Source organism: Danio aesculapii, chromosome 4 (genome assembly GCF_903798145.1).
Source record: "Danio aesculapii chromosome 4, fDanAes4.1, whole genome shotgun sequence".
In the NCBI taxonomy this organism is placed as follows: domain Eukaryota; kingdom Metazoa; phylum Chordata; class Actinopteri; order Cypriniformes; family Danionidae; genus Danio; species Danio aesculapii.
In genome coordinates, this window is record NC_079438.1 from 26,576,657 (window position 1) to 26,599,830 (window position 23,174).

The following is a 23,174-nucleotide window of genomic DNA, read 5'->3' on the forward strand; positions in this document are numbered from 1 at the left end:
GGGCCACAGAACTCTGAACTAATCTTGAATACAAGGCCCACGTCTGGGCCACATAAATGTATTACTTGGCTCAAGCTTGGTGGAGTTGTGGCACTACTTTGGTTCAGTTCTGGCTAAAGGATGTGGGTCAGTTCTGGGCTGAGGAACACTAAACTGATCTGGGCCACATCTTAGCTGTTGATTTGGACCAGATCAGGGCCAAAGGAAATTGTGAATGCGATAATTTAAGCATCGGGTGAAAAACCTGAAACTTTAATCATCGGATTATATCTGTGGTTTTATTTAATGTAAAAGTTTTTAAAAGCATCAAAGACAAACACTTTCTCCAGTTAAATCACAGTGCGAAATGGCAGGTGCAGCCGTACGTCACCGCACCACGTCAAAATAAAAGTATTTTGTGTTTTACCAGTACTGGTTAACTCGGCTGGCAGTCATGACTTATTATACATTTCTTCCCTCAGTTTTCCACTTACACGAACATCTGCTATCCTCTCTCTCCTCGCTCGCTCAGGATTGTGGGTAAGTGGGAAGTGAGTTTCAGGGGTTTTTTGAGAGTTGTTACCACTAACTTATCAATTACCATATTATTTTTGTTTTTCGTATTTTTGTTTTTTCTAAGAGTTAATAGCATAGTCCTAAATTATATTAATGGGGGTCAAGCAAGGATTTCTCGCATTTGATGCTCAACATGGATTTAAATGCATTCTGATGATTCCAGATCTGTGGAGGATGTGTTGGTTGCAGTCAGCGAAAAGGGTTGGTGGACAAAACATTAAATCAGCTTCTAGAATGAATAAAGCAGTTGTTGTTTTTCTCACCGAAGTCAGAAAAGTTGATGATCTCATTGAAAGTGGAATCACAATTCAATGATACTTTTGTGCCGGTAATGCCGCTGTCGAGCCCAGTAAAAAACTTTGTACAATCAAATGTACCTCCATTCATTAAGAATGAAGCCATTCAAAGAGTGCTTGAAAGATACGGAAAGCTAACAGCCCGATCAAAATGATTCCGTTAGGCTTGAAAAACCCAAATATCAAGCATGTTAATGTCTTTTCGAGGTATACGTACATGATATTGAACGCACAACAGGATCCCTTAATCTGGCCGTAAAAATCTCAAACGAGGTCAGAGATTACACAATCTTATCAAGTCAAACCACATGCGGTGTTTTCTGTGCGGAGAACAGGGTCATGTCAGGCAAACATGCCCTAATAAACAGAATGACAGACCATCTCAATCACAAATAACTGACCAAATCGTAAACCGAGGTAAACGAGCACTCTGATGAAGTTCAAACACCACCTGTAGATCAAACTAATACCAACAGTAATGTTGAAAGCACTGATATGTCTGATCGACAAACTGGCGGTGAAGAAGAAACTATACAAATAATAGAGATGACACATATTAGAAAAAAAGTGAGGAAAGAGAATATGAGGATGATGAAGATGAGGTACTGGAAGAAAACCTCATTCACATGTCTGCTATGAGCTTAGAATGTGTTTATTCTGATATGACTCCGAAAATGATCTGGAGAGTCTAGGGAGTTTGTCAGATGAAGAGAACACTGACAAAACAGGAATATCGTCTTCAAACTGTACACAGTGAAGCAAATAAGTGATTTTCTTGACAGTACCAAGGGAGCTCGTAAACCACAGATCGAAGCTTTTTTTCCAGATTTGAAGCGTTTTTTTGCGTCTTGCAAAATGGCAATGGAAAAAGCAACTTTTGAAGAATTGAGTAGACAGAAACGATATCGCCTTAAGAAAATTATGACTAAAGTGAAAAGTATGACAAAAATAAGTAAATATGATTAAACAGCACAAAAAGAAACTAAAAGTATATAGCTAAGTTTCTTTGTAGAATACACTATGACATCCTTAAATTTTGGAACTTTAAATATTAATGGATGTCGTAGTGTGGAAAAAAGTATTTCATTAATTGATTTTATAAGTATGAAAAAACTGAATGTCATTTTCCTGCAAGAAACACACACAGATATGGAAAATCAGACACAATGGCTACGAGAGCGGAGTGGTAAAGTTTTCCTTAGTCATGGAACAAATGTCAGTGCCGGAGTAGCCATTCTTATTTCTGCAGATTTGCAATTTCAAGATCATAAAATAACAGAAATTATACCTGGTAGATTGCAAATGTTAGATATCAAGATATATGATTTAAGCTTTTCACTAATTAATGTTTATGCTCCAAATGATGGCTCAGGAAGAGTGACTTTTTAAGAAAATTGCAAGATGTTATTTCAGATATTCCAAATAATAGAATAATTTTTATAGCCGGTGATTTAATTGCACTCTCGATATACTATGGTTAGAAACCATGTTGAGCCTCATTTATTATCAGCAAAGACTCTCAAAACCGTAGTCCAGTATCATAATTAGTCGATCTTTGGAGAGAAACTTTTCCAAATGATAAACAATATACATGGTTAAAAATAAATAATAATGTTATTTCTGGTGCTCGACTTGATAGAATATATGTCCAAATGGGAAATAGAAGATTTTTTAATAGTCGCATTTTACCAACATGTTTTTCTGATCACTATTTGTAGCAGTAACTATGTCTATAACACAAAGCACAGTCCAGAACAGTTATTGGCGATTTAATAATAGCCTGTTGCAAGACACTTCTTTTCAAGCAATTTTTAAATATCTTCTGGAAAGAGTGGAGAGAGAGACAACCACAGTATAAAACTTTGAGTCAGTGGTGGACATTGACAAAGCACAGATTCAGATTTTCTGCCAACAATACACAAGAAATCTAAAAGCTGATATAAAGAAAAAGTAATTTCTTAGAAACAACAAATTCTCTAGTTGAGCAGATCTTTGGTTCAAATGAAGATTGGAGAGACTGCGTAGATACTTAAAAAATACAATTAATCTTAAAAAACTGGCATGAAGAAAGGAGTCATAATGCATATGTACGAGGAAGAATTTACATCTAAATAGAATGGACTCATCAACAACTTTCTTTTTTCCCTGGAAAGAAAATGTCAGAAAGAAAAGATATAAAGCATCTTAATTAACAAATGAAAAGAAAATACATGAAAAAAAGGAAATAAATATCCAAGTTCTACGGTTTTATGAAGATTTGTACACTGCACAACCTTGTAACCCTGAAGCAGTTGATCAGCTATTAGAAGGACTTCCACAACTTGGAGAAGATGATAAAGCTGAACTGGAAAAAAACTCTGTCCCTCCAAGAGTTAGACAAAGCTGTTCAACAACATCTCCAGGAAAAGCACCAGGGTTAGATGGACTGACATACGAGTTTTACAAAGCCTTCTGGCCAATTATCAGACAAGATTTGTATGCTGTGTTACTTGAGTGTTTTTAAATTGGGAACTTTGCCTCTCAGCTGTAGAAGAGCTGTGGTGACTCTTTTACTAAGAAAGGAGATCTTGGTCTATTAAAAACTGGCGACCAATCTTACGTTAGGAACGGATTATAAAATATTCTCTAAAGTGTTGACCATCATCTTAAGACTCTTTAACATCAATTATTCACAAAGATCAATCGTATTGCCTTCCAAAACGATCAATTTTTGACAATCTCTTTCTTGTGCGAGATATGTTATATTTAACTGGCTGCACAAACTGGATCTTGGCCTAGTGTGTCTGGACCAAGAAAAGGGCCTTTGACCAAAGTGGACCACAAATACTTATTTACAGGCAGCCTTGAGAGGTTTGGCTTCAGAAAACAGATTATCTCATGGATAAGTCTTTTGTATAAAGATGTCTACAGCATGTTGAAAATCATTGGAATTTTGACAAGACCCTTTCAGTACAGAGAGGAGTAATGCATCTTGTATGCAATCTCTATTGAACCATTATTGAAGATGTTGAGAGAGAAGTTACAAGGTGTAATTTTTCCATCTTCGACTCTCTGTCTATACTCTGTTACTTGGCTCTTGGTTAGACCGGATTCCACCAAAGCTTCCACATCAGTGTCTCTGGAACAAAGAAGGTGTCAAAATACTTGGACTGTTCTTTGGTACTGAACAATTTATGGAAAAGAATTGGGAAGGACATATTGAGAAAATCACTGGAAAGTTACTAGATGGAAATGGATTCAAGCACAAATCTCTTAAAGGGGCGTTTTAGTAGTGAACAATCTTGCTGCTGCTTCAAATGTTATGGCATCGATTAACAGTGCTGGACCCTCCTAAAGATTTCTTGTTAAACTAAACTTCAAAAAGCCTTTGTGGACTTCTTTTTGGTATGGACATCACTGGCTTGCCATCCGGAGTACTTTCTCTTCCTGTTAATGAAGGTGGTCAAGGTTTAATTTATTTAGTCTCCAAAGTTAATGCAATGGAACTTTTTTAAATTAGAGCAGAGGACACATTATGGGCTTAATGAACCACTTTTTCATAATCCATGGTTGTATAAAAATCAGTATGTCAAAGAAAGACATTGACAACTTTGCTTTTGCAGGAATAACTAGAGTTGGAAATCTGTTGAATTTATCAGAAAGAAGTGGTGTTCAGCATAGGAAATCACCAGGAAAGTTAAAATATTGTAAAACAAACAGCTTTTTAAATGTCAAAAAAGTCTCTCTCTCTCTCTCTCACACACACACACACACACACACACACACACACACACACACACACACACACACACACACACACACACACACACACACCAACACACGCTCTCTCTGTCACACACACCACACACACACAGCTGCTGACTGCTCCTGCAGAGGATTGTTGGTAAATCTCTCCTCAGCTCAGCTCAGTTTCACTGATGATCCAGGGATAATAAAGCCTAACCCAGGCCAGAGCGGCTCAGTGAATGTGGTCTGGACTGAGTGGATGAGGCTCATTGTGTCTCTATAGATGTTGTAGAAGATCAGAGTTCCTGCACTGTGATCCCAAACACGCCTATTCTCCTGCTGAGCCGCTTCAACTGGAAGACGAGTGTGTGTGTCATTGTGTGAGAATGAGAAACTGGAGGAATCACAGATCAAACTCCAGGACTGAGCATTAGATCTAAACCAAGACTCATAACCTCGTCCCTTCCTCCTGATGCTCTTATATGACACTGATTATAACACATCATCTCCACTGCAGTCAATCTCCCCAGTAACACGTCCACACACACTCTCTCTGCACAACACCTGAGGACAATATTCAATCTGTCCTGGATGATCAGGATACAGCTGATTCTCTCTCACACACTTCACCTCTCTGTTCTCCTCAGACAGAATTAGACGAGTGTGTGCTGTGTTTGGATCCAGTGTGAGGAAACAGACATCTGAACACAAGAACACACACATTTATAACCACAGCTGTGTGTGTGTGTGAGTGTGTGTGTGTGTGTGTGTGAGAGAGAGAGAGAGAGAGAGTGTGTGTGTGTGTGTGTGTGTGTGTGTGTGTGAGAGAGAGAGTGTGTGTGTGTGTGTGTGTGCTTGTGTGTGTGTGAGAGAGAGCGTGTGTGTGCATGTGTACATGTGTGTGTGTGTGTGTGTGTGTGTAGTCCTACATTGCGTGGTCCTGCTGTAATCCTCGTGTGTGTGTGTGTGTGTGTGTGTGTGTGTGTAGTCCTACATTTGCGTGGTCCTGCTGTAATCCTCGCGTCTCCTACATGATCCAGACTGTAAACACACACAGATGGAGAGAATGAGCTGTTTAGTTTCCCCCTCAGCTAATAAGCTAAAGCTAGCACTGAGCTGCTCAGCTACACGCTCCAAACTCTTCAGCTAAAACACACAACACTTGTTGGTTCCAGCCGGGATGCACAATGAATCTAACACAGTGCGTTCTTTTCCTCTGCTGTTGGTGAAGCGAGCGCAGATACTGCTCATGTTGATGGAGACACCCTGCTGCAACATTCATTTATTACAGTGATCACACTTAGCTTTGCCATCATTTTTCAGCACATGCAGCCTTTGAGCACATGTTGCAGTCCATCTCTAAACTATGTTCAGATTATTAAAGCTGCTCGCCAGCGCCCAAGTTCCTGACAGATTAGCAAGTGAAAAATACACATGTGTGCACAGAGAAGAGGAATCCAGATGTTGATTTTAGAACAAGAGTCTGCACATTAATCCAAGTGTCTGATTCCAGAATCTGAATCCATCTTCAATCCCCAACCCTATTCCTGACCTGATATTGGAGGATTCTTCAGCACAAATGGAGGAAGAAGTTTCTCTGCTCAGCTCAAATGCTGAAACTGTACAGTGTGTCCCGCTTAATGTCACAACTGAGCCAATACACTCCAACATTTACAGAGGAGATTCATTTCACACTCAATGATTTGCTCTTCATAGACATGACTGGAATACTCTACAAGCTGTATCTTCTGTCTGTCCTCACCCCATAACCCTCACAGAAAACTGAAGATCAGAAAAGAGCTTTCTAGTGTCTTTTTAAAGCCATTCAGTGGAAAAGCACAAGGCCAGTGATGCTCCACATACTTGAGTTTGTCCAGTGTGTAGTTTGGATCCTCCAGTTGTTCAGAGAGCAGCTTGACTCCTGAATCTCCTGGATGATTGTAGCTCAGATCCAGCTCTCTCAGGTGTGAGGGGTTTGAAGTCAGAGCTGAAGACAGAAAACCACAGCCTTCCTCTGTCACCATACAGCCAGACAATCTACAAACACAGCAAGAGTTCACATCACACAGTTGGACAATCACACATCTGTTTGTGTTGTGAAGATGCTGACTGCTGTTTCTGCTCATGTCAACAGCAGTGATGAACACACACATCCTGATGATAGCTCTCCTTATTGATCAAGCCCTCACATCAGCAAACACACTCACACACTCAACAAGGACTCAACATCATCTGTAGAACTGTATATCAATAGAAATAAAATCACACCCCTGCACATTTGGGCTCCACATCTGGTAGACTTAAGGGCTGTTCACACGGAAAGTGATGTTGAATGTTGACACCCACAGACATAGTCCACAACCTGCTAAAGTTTTCAAAAAGTGAACTAAGACTGCAACTATTTGGGGAAATCTCTATAAAGGTCTTCAAATCTGATTTAGATTTAAAGGAATTGTTTTTCCTCTTTAAAAATAGGATTTATTCTTGTGTTTAAAGCTTTTGGTCATTACGCTACTTCAGGTCTCAGACTCATTCACAAATGATTATTAAATGCTGGATTAATGCACAAGAGAGTTTGGCCAACACGTTTTAGACCATTTCAAATATATATTATATGTGCACGCTGTATAAGTGCACATACAGCCTCTCAGGATAATGGAGTACAGCCCATTCTGAACATCCAGATTTTCCTCCATTTCTCAGTCAATATAGGCAGTGTATTTTGGTGCATTTAAACAAAACAGATTTATTAAACAGAAATATTTATTACAAGAATATTTTAGTCACCAAACATAATCAGAAATTGAAAGATAACACAATTAAATTCAGGCTAAATATTGCAAAAAACCCTACAAAATTTCAGCTGAATTCTTCCATTGTTTTGCTATTCTTGATTTTTCCTCTTTTTTAATTTTGTATTGAATATTTTTCTAGAACATATAAATTTGAGTGGACCAGTTTTTGGAGCTTTATCATAAGTTATTTTGTTAGATGAGCTCCAGATTTGGCTAATCTATTGTATATCCACAAATATAATAATGTAGAGCTTCCTATTTAAAATATGAATGTAAAAGAGAGATTAGTGAGGGGTGTACTTATATATGCTGAGCACTGTATATCGTTCACCCTGAGTGTTTACATGGTCACACAGCAAGTCATACAACAAGCATTTAGTTTGGGCTAGCTGTTGCAGATGGACATTGCTGTACACTGCCCTTGATGGGTGAGTGGGGGAGAGTCTGTTGTCTCTCCAAGTGTGAATTATTCATGACCATTGTCACTCACGCATACCGCTGAGATCACCCAAACAAACCCAACTGTTACCGACTCGGTCCCCATCATTCCCCTCGCTGGCCAGCAGAGGTCACCATCCCCGGACTTTAAGCATTACATCATCCATCTAAACTGATTGTGCACACACCTGAACTGAATTTAATTAACGACCCACGATTCCTATATAAGCCACACTCAAACACCAGTTCATTGCAAAGTCTTGTTTAGCCCCGGCCAGCATTACTGAGCATTCTTTCCTGTCTGATCTTCTGAGAATAACCCCGGACTGTTTCTGACTGAGTTGCCTTCTGCCTGCCCACGACCCTTGCTTTATACACAGACTCTGAACCACGCTGCCTGCCCTCGATCCAAGCCTGTCTAACGGATTCTGAACCACACCGCCTGCCACTGATCTATGCCTGGTAAATCACTCTTGTGTCAGTCAGCCGCCAGCCCCAAGACCATTATTGATTACTGTTGATGTGTGTTCACACTTTAATGCGTATTGGATGTTTGTGTTTGACTGTGACTAATAAATACTGCATAATGGATCCCTCCGTGTCAGTCTCCTCATTACAGAAGACTTCGCCCCACATGGATCCCGCAGCCGTACGAGTTTTGTCCCACGAAGTCACAGCTCAAGCTCAGGTATTAACCACACATCAGCAACAGTTATCTCATTTAACCCAGCTAACAAATGAATTGGTGAAATCACTGCAAAACCTACAAGCTGCTCCCACAGTGCAACTCACCACCAACTACTCTCCAAGTCAACCATTTGTTGCACAGACCCAGACTGTTTCCGGGGTTCGTTTGGCATTCCCCGATAAGTTCTCAGGTAACCCAGCTAAATGCAAAGGCTTTTTACTTCAGTGCAAACTGTTTATCGCCCAACAGCCCCACCTGTTTAAGGATGAGAACTGTAAAATTGCTTTTGTATGTTCACTGCTCACGGGAAAAGCATTAGACTAGGCTACTGCAGTTTGGCCAGACAGCACCCCGATATTTCCCTCATTTAACGACTTTCTCAAACGTTTTTGCACTGTGTTCGATCATCCTGAGGGTGGTCGTAATGCTGGTGAGGAGCTTTTGTAGGTTCAACAGAGATCGTCCTGCTGCCGAATTCGCTCTGCATTTCCGCACATTTGGCATGTCGTGATGATGGGAAAACATTGGACCAGCTCATTGAACTTTCAATCAGGTTAGACAATCTGCTTTGCACCCGTAATCCCTTGTGCTCTGTCATTCCCAGTCCTGTATCTCCTGAGAATCCCACTGAACCCATGCAACTGGGCAGAACCCGACTAACCCCCAAGGAACGTGAACGAAGACGGAGAAATCATCTATGCCTATATTGCGGTCTTTCAGGTCATACGAAAATCCTGTGTCCCAACAAACCTCCGCCCAAGGCCCTTCCGGTGAGTGCCACCACCGTGTTCACGACCACTAATGATGTTCTGAGTGTACCCGTTTGTTTAAGATGTGATGAGATTGAGATCTCGACTCTGGCCATGGTCGATTCAGGAGCCGCTGGCAACTTTATTGATCACACGTTTGCCACTAACCATTCCATTCCTCTAACCTCCTGTAATTCTTCCCAAGCCATCACTGCTATAGACGGGCGCCCCCTGGGGGAAGGACACATAAAATTCCAAACTCTGCCAATCTCTCTTCAAACAGGCTCTCTTCATGAAGAAAAACTCTCCCTTCTAGTGATTGACTCTCCTCAACACACCGTTATCCTCGGGTTACCCTGGTTACAACTTCATGACCCCCAAATTTCCTGGAAAAATGGTGAGATCGCAAAATGGAGCAATAATTGCTTTAACCAGTGTCTACACTCTGTCCTAACTGTCCAGATTAACACCATTGCCAGTACTGAAGACCCCGAATTATGTCAAGTCCCTGAAGCTTATCACGATCTCATCGAAGCCTTTAACAAACAGAAAGCTACTAAGCTACCGCCCCATCGTGAGTATGATTGTGCCATTGAGCTACTGCCAGGTACAACGGCCCCTCGTGGTCGGATTTTTCCCCTCTCTCAACCAGAAACTAAAGCCATGAATACTTACATCTCTGCGGAGCTGGAGAAAGGCTTCATACGACCATCCACTTCACCTGCTTCAGCCGGGTTTTTCTCCGTTAAGAAGAAAGACGGTAGTCTACGCCCCTGCATCGACTATAGAGGACTGAATAAAATTACTGTCAAGTACCGCTACCCCTTACCATTAGTTCCAGCAGCCCTTGAACAACTCCGCTCAGCCCAATACTTTACCATATTGGATCTCCGCAGTGCTTACAATCTCGTCCGTATCTGACAGGGGGACGAATGGAAAACCGGGTTCTCTACCGTAAATGGCCACTATGAATACCTTGTTATGCCCTTCGGCCTAGCTAACAGTCCTTCCGTGTTCCAGGCCTTTATAAATGAGATATTTAGAGACATGCTCAATCAGTGGGTCATCGTATACATCGACGACATCCTTATATACTCCAATTCCTTACCTGAACATATCCAGCATGTCAGAGCTGTTTTAAAACGTCTGATTCAACACCAGCTGTATGCCAAGATCTCTAAATGTGAGTTCCATCAAACCTGCATCTCATTTCTAGGCTATATCATCAGTCCCGAGGGAGTCGCCATGGATCAGCAGAAGGTCGACTCCATCACGCAATGGCCACAACCTGAGACCATCCGACAGCTACAACGTTTCCTGGGGTTTGCCAACTTTTACAGACGGTTTATCAGAAACTTCAGTACAGGAGCAGCTCCCCTTACAGCCATGGTCAAAGCCAACAACGCTCGTCTGAAGTGGAATCCAGACGCCATTAGAGCATTCAACCAACTCAAGTCCCGTTTCTCAACCGCACCCATCCTGTGTCATCCTGATCCTAATCAACCATTTGTGGTCGAGATCGATGCATCCAACACGGGTATTGGAGCCATTCTGTCCCAGAGATCCCAAACCACGAATAAACTCCATCCCTGTGCCTTTTATTTCCGTAAGCTCAACCCAGCTGAGAGAAATTATGACGTTGGCAATCGCGAACTCCTAACCATGAAAGCAGCTTTGGAGGAGTGGAGACATTGGCTTGAGGGCGCTAAACACCCATTCACCGTTATTACAGACCACAAAAACCTAGAATATATCCGGTCCTGCAAGAGATTAAACCCTAGACAAGCAAGGTGGGCTCTATTCTTTACTCGCTTCAACTTCAAAGTCACCTACATCCCCGGTTCCAAGAATGTCAAGGCGGATGCTCTCTCTCGCCTTTCGGATGAAGAAACATTGGCTGAGGATGTCGAGCCAGTCTTGAAGGATCCCTTAATCCTAGCACCCATTCAATGGGATATCGAGAATGAAATCATTCAGGCATCTGAACAAAACCCTACTCCGCAGGCATGTCCCGAGAACAGAATCTTTGTTTCCCTGTTGCTTCATGAAAACTTATTGCTGAAGTCCACAACCATCCCAGTTCCGGTCACCCAGGCAGCACAGCTACAGTTCAACTAATCCAGTCCCGCTACTGGTGGTCATCTATCAATAAAGATGTGATCAATTTCATTAACAAATGCTCTTCCTGTCAGATGGCTAAACACTCCCGTCACCGTCCAGCCGGGCTGCTTCAACCCCTAGAGGTCCCATGTCGTCCCTGGTCACACATAGCCATTGATTTCATCACCGATTTACCTCAGTCCCAAGGGAATACCACCATACTTACCGTCGTTGATCGTTTCTCTAAGGCTTGTCGACTCATCGCCATACCCAAGCTGCCGACAGCTCTGGAGACGGCAGAACTACTATGTGAATGTGTATTCCGCTACTATGGTCTACCTGAAGACATTGTCTCAGATCGAGGTCCCCAATTTACCTCCCGATTGTGGTCTGCATTCTTCAAGAACCTCCAGGTCAACATCAGTCTAACTTCAGGCTATCACCCACAGTCCAACGGACAAACGGAACGCCCCAATCAGGAGATCGGTCGATTCCTGCGCACCTATTGTCACTCCAACCAGGCGGAGTGGAACAAATTTCTCATGTGGGCAGAATACGCGCAGAACTCTCTGAGAGTCATCTACAGGTCTGACTCCCTTTCAATGTGTACTTGGTTTTCAACCCCCTCTATTTCCCTGGTCTGGTGAAACTTCCGAACTCCCAGCCGTCGACACTTGGTTCAAGAAATGTGAGGAGGTATGGAACGCAGCTCACACCCATCTAGTGCATGCCATCCGAAGATTCAAAGAACAGGCTGATTGGCATCGTCGTCCTGGTCCCATGTATTCCCCAGGACAGTGGGTGTGGCTATCCGCTCGAGATCTTCGCCTGAAACTACCCTGCAAGAAACTCAGCCCTAGGTACGTGGGTCCTTTCCAAATAGAAAGACAAATCTCTCCTGTTTCCTTTCGACTGACACTTCCTAACCATTATCGTATCTTTCCCACATTCCATGTCTCTCTGCTCAAGCCTGCTGTTGGTCCAGCCGAGGTGGATAGGGAGGTGGCAGCCGGTGAACAGGGTCCCCCGCCTATCATGATCGACGGAGAGGAGGCTTATCGGATCCACGAGATCCTGAGATCCAGACGCCGGGACGGACAACTACAGTACCTTTTCGACTGGGAGGGGTACGGCCCGGAGGAAAGATCTTGGATCAACCGTAAGGACATTCTCGATCCAACTCTGGTGAATGAGTTCCACTTGCAACACCCGGAAATGCTGGCCCCTCGCCCCCGTGGAAGACCCCGGCGTCGCGATTCTTCTCACTTCAGGAGCCGTTCGTTGGAGGGGGGCTCTGTTACCGACTCGGTCCCAGTCATTCCCCTCGCTGGCCAGCAGAGGTCACCATCCCCGGACTTTTAAGCATTACATCATCCATCTAAACTGATTGTGCACACACCTGAACTGAATCTAGTTAACGACCCACGATTCCTATATAAGCCACACTCAAACACCAGTTCATTGCGAAGTCATGTTTAGCCCCGGCCAGCATTACTGAGCGTTCTTTCCTGTCTGATCTTCTGAGAATAACCCCGGACTGTTTCTGACGGAGTTGCCTTCTGCCTGCCCACGACCCTTGCTTTATACACGGACTGAACCACGCTGCCTGCCCTCGACCCAAGCCTCTCTAACGGATTCTGAACCACTCCGCCTGCCACTGATCTATGCCTGGTAAATCACTCTGTGTCAGTCAGCCGCCAGCCCCAAGACCATTATTGATTACTGTTGATGCGTGTTCACACGTTAGTGCGTATTGGATGTTTGTGTTTGACTGTGACTAATAAATACTGCATAATGGATCCCTCCGTGTCAGTCTCCTCGTTACACCAACAAATCCTAGATCATTTGTAATGTTTTCTTTGAATGAGAGAACAGAATCATTTTCACATAATTGTGCAGTAAATATTCCAGCCTACAAGACTGCTCACTCTAAAGTCTTGTTCAGGCACATTCAGTGTGGTTTTTGGACCTTATTTCAGCTATTGTTTCCTCTAAAATCTACTAACCACACATAATATTTATTTCTAAAAAACACAAGCATGTACACCAATATTTCTCACATATTATTGTAGCACAGTTTGTGCTGAATACAAATAAAATACATGTTGGCCAGTACTGAAAGTAGCTGAAATAAGCACAAATGTCAGGGTATGTCAAAACATCTCAGGGGTCCCAAAATCACCTCAGACCCCTGAGGGTTAACTACAAGTATAGTATGAGCAGTGTGAAACAATTACTGATCAACCATAATTCCTGTTATCTGGGGTTTAGTATCACCCAGGGTTAACATGTTCAAGCATGAAAAGCCCTAATATGAAACTGTCTGACTGTAGTTATTGTAGAGTGGAGAATCATTTACCTCAGTGTCTCCAGTTTACAGTGTTGACTCTTCAGTCCATCAGAGAGAAGCTTCACTCCTGAATCCTGCAGGTCATTGTTACTCAGGTCCAGCTTTCTCAGGACACAGTTTGAGGATTGTAGAGCTGAAGACAAACTCTCACAGCACTGAACAGTGAGATTACAGCCCTGTAGCCTGTGTAGAGAACAAACACAATATGTATGTGTTGATCTGGTGTGTTTAATAGTCTGAAGCATGTATGAATGTAGTGACTGGTTTAACTTCACCAATTAGTGAGCACATCTGGTGATTTTAGCTTTAAACAGTATTAATGTCTATAAAACACAATTAAATGGCTTCCTTCAGATGCTCCGAAAGCCCAACTCTTCATTAAACACCTAACACTGCAAGACAGGAAATACTTTTTAAACCGTTTTATTTATTAATATTTTAATGAACAAACTAATAACAATAATTTTCTGTAGCATCTTTAAAAGTTTCTTCTCAAAGCCCTTTACAGAATAAAGTGAAACAGATGGGTATATAACAAAAATACAGAAATTAAATAATAAAACACGGAGAAAACACATAAACTCCACACAGAAATGTCAACTTGGCCAGGTAAAGATATGAACCAGTGACATTCTTGTTATGAAGCCACGATGCTTACCACTGGGCCTCTGTGCCGCCCTGTCAAGGAAAAGGGAGGAGTAGGGGTTGGAGGGGTGGAGTTTTCAAAGCGAAGGCGGCTAAGGTAAGATACTCTGGTTATTATAGTGATTTAGGAATCATCTGATTGGTGGATCCAATGCATTAGCAGTCAATCATAAGCACATGCTCCTCTCATAATTAGTTAATAAATAAACTTCATTTAAATACACAGATTATGTGCATCACAGTGTATTAGCGATTCCTTCTATACACAATTGTTAATTTTCCACAATTAAAGGGCACCTACGGTGAAAAACACCCTGTTCCTTTTTTTTCCAAATTTAACAACATAAAAACGGTGAACCAATTGGAGCGGTTTTCAGATTGATCGCAACTTTACGTAGGAGAGCGGTCCCCCCACCCACCAATATTGATTGACAGCTGCGCGCATTAACATGTCCGGTAGTCACATGTATAATCATATCATCAAGACAGGACGAGTGCAAGGGAGCCGGGAATAAAAGGTGTGTTCAGTTTGCTAGGATCATTAATCATCTTCAAACGTGATCAAGAGTGAGTTTTACAAGTTTAAAATGTTTTAAAACAGAGCATGTGTGTAATCAATTACAGTCATTCACTTCAGATGCACTTCATCAGCACAGCCGCGTGTCAGAACAATTATAAAGGAAGACGCTTCAATCGCGGTTTGTGGACGTTAAATCAGGTTTATTTTGTACATTAATATAACAGATATCCATACAGCAGTGGATATTAACCTGTATCCTGTCACATATGCGTGCAAAACGAGTGCAAAGCTTAACGCACTCTCTCTCTCTCTCTCTGTTTGTGTGTCCTCGTGTCTGCGTGTCTGAGCTAAGTGTATGTGTTTCCGTGTCTGAGCTATGTGTATGTGTGTATGTCTGCGCTACGTGTGTGTGTATGTGTGTGCGCTATGTGTTTGTGTCCTTGCTGTGTGTATGCGTGAACTTTGTAACGACAATGTGTGAGCAACTCCACAAAAAATGCATCAAATACTGATTGTTAAAGTTCTTACTGTAGTATTTCTCACACACGTTACGTGAGATCTGCTTCCTGAGGCAGCCGAGGGCGGCGATTGCTGACAGGCACGTGGGAACGGTGGGCTGGGAGGACTAGCCTTAAAGGGCCAGTACAGAAAAACAGCAAAACCTTTTTTCCAGCTATAATATAGACACTTCAAACAGCTCTAATAAATAATCTGATGGGTGTTTTGAGCTGAAACTTTACAGACACATTCTGAGGACACAAAAGACATATTAAATATGAAAAAAGGGTTAACCTATGTGCCCTTTAAAGTATTCAGTTTTTCCTATAATACGAGCAGTCAGATATATGAAGTGTTTTAATTTTAACAGCAAATCTTGATTTAGTTTTAGTCATAATTCAGCCTTCTGAATCATTTTAGGTTTAGTCGACTACATTTGATCAGATTTTAGTGACTAAATCTACTCTAGAGTTAGATGACTAAAATATATTTGCTTTAATTTAAGAGTATTTTAATTAAATATTGTAAACATTTATTTATACAAAATGTTCAATCTTAAAATGAAATAAAACAGTCTCATTAAAATATGGAATATAGCTTTTCTGTTGAAGATCTAAAATTAGATATGCATTGTTTATTTATATCATAAGTAATATGTTAAATGTGTCAGCAATCAATACACATGTAAGAACAGTATCCATCTGAAAATGCAGGAGTCTGCAATTATTCAGCAAACCCTTTATTAACAAGGTAAACTACCAGTATTTTTGACCAGTCTGCTGAACAGTTTCAAGCCATTAAATCTTTGAAAGGGCTTAAAATAGTTTAAGTCCTCTTTGCAATGTCAGTGTATAGCAATAGTTTATAGCAGTGTAGAGATTTACTGTTGGTGCTGCAGTGCATGGTGCTCAGCTATAGCACTGAGTAAATAAGTAGAGTAATGACCAAGCAGCAACCTCCCACTCTCCCTCGTGAAGCCAATACAGAAGTAACTGAAACTGCAATTCATGGAGATCCCGCTAGTCCTGGCTCCATATAGAGCAGATTTCTATTGAGCCCACTGTTAAAATGGCCGACTTTACAGCAGGAAAAAAAGGTCTTTACAAGAACAAATACAAAGAACCATTTTGGTTCATATGGCTAATATTACCCTTCATGGCAACTGTGAGGGGGTGAATTTTTTTATAACTCATCCGTTTAGTTTATATTAGGTTATATTAAGTCTGCATAATTAAGGGCGTGGCCACTTGAGTGACAGCTAGGTCTCCCTGGTCGCTGTCTCGTCACCTCGTCACCAAAAGCGCTTTATAAATAAACCTTGACTTGACATTGAATTAATAATCCCGCTTGCTTTTTGAGCACTGTTGAGCGAGTTCTTAAACACCTGTGATTGGCCATTGTGTTCCTCAACAGAAATGATGATGCTGAACGGCTGCGTTTATCACAGCTGATCCATGACAGATGCAGTGGTGAAAACTCGTTCTACAGACAGCCTGGATCCACAAGTATCACTCTGATAGCTTTACAGTTTTCATTTTCTCCCTGAGCAGCAAAAAGACTATAAGACTATAACAAGCAGTGATTGTGCACGGTTATCTGCTTTCTAAAGTAGTTGGAGCGTTTAATTACTCGTGCTCACCTCCCTCACCTCATCTACAATGACAAAGTGCATATGAGATAAACTACATCAGTATGTAACAACCAGTTATGATCTATTACTGAACAGATGCCGAACTGATTTGACACCCTTATGGTGCACATCAGGAAAAGAGTTACTTCAATTCTGAAAATGCAGCTTCATGCAGTTTATTCAGTAAAACATTTAAATAGATTTGTCTTTTTTATTCTGAGTCAACACATAGACATAATCATATAATTATTATCAATGTGTAGATATGAGTAAAATCACATCCCTGCAAATGATTTGTTTATTCTTCTTCAGCCAATCTACTGAAAGGGGCTCCACATATGGTAACACAATATGTAACTGTTTGTGTGACATTGCTGAGTGGAGAATCATTTACCTCAGTGTCTCCAGTTTACAGTGTTGACTCTTCAGTCCATCAGAGAGAAGCTTCACTCCTGAATCCTGCAGGTCATTGTTACTCAGGTCCAGCTCTCTCAGGACACAGTTTGACGATTGTAGAGCTGAAGACAAACTCTCACAGGACCGAACAGTGAGTTTACATCCCTGTAGCCTGTGTAGAGAACAAACACAATATGTATGTGTTGATCTGGTGTGTTTAATAGTCTGAAGCACATCTGACTGTAGTGACTGGTTTAACTTCACTAATTAGTGAGCACATCTGGTGATTTTAGCTTTTAATAGGATTTAGGTTTATGCAACAAAAGTAAATGGCTTCCTTCAGATGTCTGAATAGACGAAGAAATATTTTTATCAAAAGACGAGAAGATCATACACAAAGGTCCACAGATGACAGACAATAAAACACATGAACAAACTAAATAATAATCATTTCCTTTAGCACATTTAAAAGCTGCATATCAACAGACAAAAGAAAGCAAACAGAGATACAGAAATATAGAAAATAAATACATCTATTTAGAAGTGCCAGTGATAAGGACTGCCTCACCTGTGAATGCTAAATTTAAGGACACATTATATCTCTGTGCTCCAGCTGTTTATCCTGATCCACAGGATCTGCCCTGGTTTACTGTCCAGTAGTCCCTGCCTTGGCTTTGTCCTTCTTCCTGTTCACCTGTCTGTCAGTTTCCCCCTCACCATCTGTCCTGTACCCTGTCATGGTTTCATTTACCTGCCTCTCCCCCATCACCCTTGTTCACTGTAGCACCTCCAGCTTGCTGAACTCACTTTTGTTTTGTGTTTTCCTCTGAGGATCATCTGGAATCTTCTCCTAGAAGGGAGCTATGTCATGGTCCTGGTTGGCCTGTCCTGGTACTGTTGTTTTATCTGTGTGTGTCTGTGTCAGTGAGTGCGTTTACATGGACACAGAGTTGGGCAAGCTACTAGAAAAATGTAGTGAGCTAAGCTATTAGCTACTCTACTTAAAATGTAGCTTAACTACACTAAAAGCTACCCCCTGGGAACTGTAGCAAGCTAAGCTAAAAGCTACTTGGCAAAAGAGGCTTAGCTACATCTGAACTATTTTTGCTAATTTAATTTTTAAATCAAAGCAACTTAAATCCAAGTCAATCACATCTTAGTGATCAATAAAACTGTCAATGAAACCTATGAGGCAGAATAGTTCAGTTCAGTTATTTACTGTAAATAATATGCTGTACTAAACAGAAACACATTATAGTATATAACAGCTAAAACAATCCAATAACACCAGGTGTTACACATTTAAAATACTATAGTCATTAATAGTTAAGGGAAATATATTGAAATAAGCATTATATATATATATATATATATATATATATATATATATATATATATATATATATATATATATATATATATATATATATATATATATATATATACACAATAAAGTGTTTTTATTTTTTGAGCACAGCATCAGGAATTAAGTTATTGCATCTTAACATGTACTCCTGGAGGTATGGTCATGAGGAAATAAGTCCTCTCCCTCAGTCATCTTTCCATCAAGCAAGTTTCATCAGAGGTGGCAGTAATGCACCAAAACGCACCAAAGCAGCTGATGTAAACGCCTTAATCTTATTATTGTCTTAATTAGATTAAGGCAAATAACTCCATTACTGATGTTCATGTAAACGTAGTCAGTGTTACCTGATAATTATCAACAGAGATGGGTCAAAATAGACAGAATGGAGAAAACAACATCAGTGTGATCATTCCACTCTTACCAGAAAGGACTTTTAAGGTGCTGTATCATTTTATAGCTGACTTGTGTGCAATTTCCGCTAATAGACAATGTAGTTTACTGGCTTATTTGCTGCTTCTTAAGAGATAGTTCTCCTAAACATTTACTCACCCTTAAGTGGTTCCAAACCTTTATGATCTTTTTATTCTGCTTAACAGATAATAGTTTATGACAGCTGAAAACCATTAGCCATTGACCTACATGGTAGGAAAAACAACTGGTGTGTAAGTCAATGGTTACAGGCTTCTTTCTACAGGCATCTTCTTTTATGTTTAACAGCAGAAACAAAGTTTGAGAAAGGTTTATAACCACTTGAGGGCGAGTAAAATTTGTACATTTATTTTTTGGGTAAACTATCCCTTAAACAACCACTGCCAAAACATGAATCTAAACGTTATTAAAAAACACTAAAATATTAAATAAGAAACAATTATTAATGTATTTTCAAGTGCAGATGAAATCACTCTTGTTCATGTTCACTAACATGATATACTATATTATTTAATTTGAGATAGAAGCACTCTGACTTACTGAGCTCTTTTGGAGGATTTGATGACTGCTGATAGTCTGATGAGACACTCGTCTGATCTCTGGAATTTCTGAAGCTCAAACTCCTCCAGCTCCTCCTCTGAGGTCAACAACACAAAGACCAGAGCAGACCACTGGGCAGGTGAAAGGTCAGCAGATGACAGACTTCCTCTACTGAGGTGAGACTGAATCTCTTTCAGCAGAGTTTGGTCGTTCAGTTCATTCAGACAGTAAAACAGATTGATGGATCTCTCTGGAGACAGATTCCCTTCAAGTTTCTGCTTGATGTATGCAATTATTTCCTCTTTGCTCTGGTCTCTGTCATCCTGCTGTGTCAACAGGCCTCGTAAGAGTTGTCGATTGGACTGGAATGACAGACCGAGGAGGAAGCGAAGGTAAAGGTCCAGATGTCCATTCTCACTTTTTAGAGCCTTGTCCACAGCAGTCTTCAGCAAATTCCTCATAGCCTTATTTCTACTTTTTTCCGCTTGTTTCTTGTCGCTGTCTCGAAACAGATGTTGATAAAGCGCTGCAATGAACTCTTGAATGCTCAAGTGAAGAAAGCAGTACATGGTACCAAGAATGATTCCCGTCTCCTCCTTGAAGATCTGGGTGCACATGCCTGAGTACACAGATGCCTTATAGACGTCAATGCCACAGTCTTTCAGATCGCTCTCATAGAAGATCACATTGTTTCTTTCCAGCTGCTGGAAGGCCAGTTTCCCCAGTGAAAGGATGAGGTTTGGATCCCAGGAGACATCTGGTGTGTTTTCTCCATCATACTTTCTTCTGCTCTGCTGGATCTGAAAGCGGAGAAAGTGTGTGTACATCTGTGTCAGAGTCTTGGGAGATTCCTGCAGTGTTTCAGCATTAGCCCTGTGTTTCAGGTCAGTATTTCTGTTCTCCTTCAAAATGTTCTGGAGAACAGTGGCTGAAATCCAGCAGAAGACTGGGATGTGGCACATAATAAAGAGACTCTTTGACTGTTTAATGTGATCAATGATTTCTCTGGCCTGATTCTGATCTGTGAGTCTCTTTCTGAAGTACTCCTCCTTTTGGGCATCATTGAATCCTCGTATCTCTGTCAGCCGGTCGATACAGTCAGCAGGAATCTTACTGGCAGCTGCTGGTCTGCTGGTGATCCAGATGAGAGCAGAAGGAAGCAGATTTCCCTTGATGAGGTTCGTCAGGAGAACATCCAGAGAGACTGCTGAAGATACATCACGACACGTCTCATTACCAGCAAAGTTCAGAGGAAGACGACATTCATCCAATCCATCAAGGATGAACAGGACTTTGAATCGTGTGCTTCTTGTAAGGTTCAGTCCTTTAGTCTCTGGGAAAAACTGAGTTATGAGGTCTTTTAAACTTAGTCTTTCTTTCTCCTTTAAGTTCATCTCTCTGAATGGAAGAGGAAATATGAAGCTGATGTCTTGATTTTCTCTTCCTTCAGTCCAATCCAGAACAAACTTTTGCACAGAGACTGATTTCCCGATGCCAGCAACTCCTTTTGTCAGGACAGTTCTGATCTGCTCGTCTTGTTCAGCTGCTTCAAACAAATGTTTGCATTCAACCTGTATCTCTAGTGACGGATGACGTCTGGAAGCAGCTTCAATCTGTCTGATCTCATGTTCAGTGTTGACCTGTTCACTCGCACCCTGAGTGATATAGAGATCTGTGTAGATGTTATTCAGAAGGGTGGAGTCTCCTTGCTGAGCAACTCCTTCAAACACACTTTGATATTTCTTCTTCAGGCTACATTTAAGCTGATAAATGAAGAGCAGCTCATCTAAACACAGGAGCAAAGAAACAGATAGACTTAGTCTTGAATAGAAACAGAAATGAGAATCTGTAAAATTATTAAAAACAAAATGTATAAATAATCATCAGAATAAACCAATAGTAAAGTATTCAGTGTTGTGTAAAAAAAAATCACTGTTACTCCTACTTTTGCTGTTTACGCTAAATGAAGAAATCATCTGCAGAACACATATTTACTTTTAGGCTCATCTTCAATAAATGATTGAGTTCTTCACTCATATAACTTCATGTTTCATTGCTAGATGATCATCGTTGAAGAATTATTCAGTGGTGTGTTTGTGACAGCTGGTTGTCGCCTCCTAATGGTTAAATAATGTAATTGCTGCCTACAACTTTCATTTTTGTGCATATGACTGTGATTTTAATCTTCACCATAAACATCAGTGATTTTATCTGAACTATAAACTGTTCTCCCAGTACTGCAGCGATTTGAGGATTAATAATCATATGTAAATCACCATCATTTATATAGATGTTGCGTGGGTGTTGAGATCCTGATCTTGTAATGATTAATCATGCAGCTTACACTAAATGCATTGATAAAGGCTTAACAAGTAGTGACCTTTAACAAAACCCACCACATCCCCAATAACCCACCACATCTTCTTCCGTCATCATTATATTTTACAGGAAAGCCTAAATGCTCTCATACATGTGAATTGAATGACGTGAGAGGCAATCTCTCTGTGATCGTTACAAATTTCAGGTCACGTGTCTTCCAAAGCGTGGGTTGTGATCCATATGAATCATGGATCAACCGTGATCTGTTACACCCCTAGAATTTTCAGTCATTTTTTGCTATTTCTGTGAAGAATTTTGTAAACAATCTGCAGATAACTGTGGAAAGATTTAGGGAATATCATAACTAAAAACTTAATATACAAAATAAAATATACAACACAAATCCAATTACACTTACTTAATTGGTAAACAAAGCACAAGACTCATATAACAGATCTACTAAAGGACAGAAAATATGACTTTACAAACTGCACTGTAAATAAATCATGAACATTTTCATATTAGTCAACAATATTACTGAAATTAAATAACTGAATGAATATAAATGTACACACATTTACACAGTGAATAAATAAACTCAATGATGGGCTAAAACTCTGTGAAAGTCTGCTGATTTCGTGTAGGTCTACCAATGAATGAGTCTCTTACCCTCAAGAGTATCAGCAGCTTGATCTTGCTTCATCTCTCTCAGGAAGAGAAGTGTGAGATCAAGAGCTGCTTCTGTGATTCTGCTTCTGTTCTCATTAAAGTCCTTTACAAACTCTTGTCTGTTTTCTGGTTGTAAGATTTTCTTAAATTTCTCCAGTTCATTCTTCAGAAATCTGATCATTTTACTCTCAAGATTCTATAATTGAAGAAAAAAGAACAACTTTTAACCAAAACATTCATTCAGACACAGTTGTAGATCCACAACCTTCTCCAAATACATTATAATACATGATACTATGAGTCTGTTAAATGCTTGATTCTGATTAGCTGATTCAAAGGTTATTTTCAGATAAACACACAGCTAAAGTAGATCCAGGAAGGTTTTGAGCACATTACACTAAAGGGGGTGGCACACCGGATGCGCAATGCAGCACACACGACAGCTGGAAGTATCACACACCAGAC

The 23,174-nt window shown here is 40.7% G+C and overlaps 1 protein-coding gene across 1 annotated transcript; it reads right to left on the reverse strand.

The window, feature by feature from the left end:
• Positions 1-5,069: 5,069 nt before the first annotated feature.
• On the reverse strand, positions 5,070-22,890 carry LOC130223495 (NLR family CARD domain-containing protein 3-like). Its single transcript, XM_056456338.1, has 6 exons — positions 22,710-22,890; positions 19,722-21,507; positions 13,707-13,880; positions 6,441-6,614; positions 5,572-5,618; positions 5,070-5,278 (listed from the first exon to the last, which is right to left on the reverse strand). Exons 1-6 carry the CDS (start codon positions 22,888-22,890, stop codon positions 5,070-5,072), a joined length of 2,571 nt encoding a protein of 856 aa, XP_056312313.1.
• Positions 22,891-23,174: the final 284 nt, after the last annotated feature.

What these genes read in the sequence shown, in the direction of transcription:
- LOC130223495 (XM_056456338.1), bottom strand. Translation starts at nt 22,890, where the DNA reads ATGATCAGATTTCTGAAGAATGAACTGGAGAAATTTAAGAAAATCTTA. An exon ending in TGTAAACTGGAGACACTGAG is followed by an intron (nt 6,615 to 13,706) that starts GTAAATGATTCT and finishes CTGTGTTTGTAG; the next exon opens with ATTGTCTGGCTGTATGGTGA. An exon ending in TACAGCAGGACCACGCAAAT is followed by an intron (nt 5,279 to 5,571) that starts GTAGGACTACAC and finishes TCTTGTGTTCAG; the next exon opens with ATGTCTGTTTCCTCACACTG.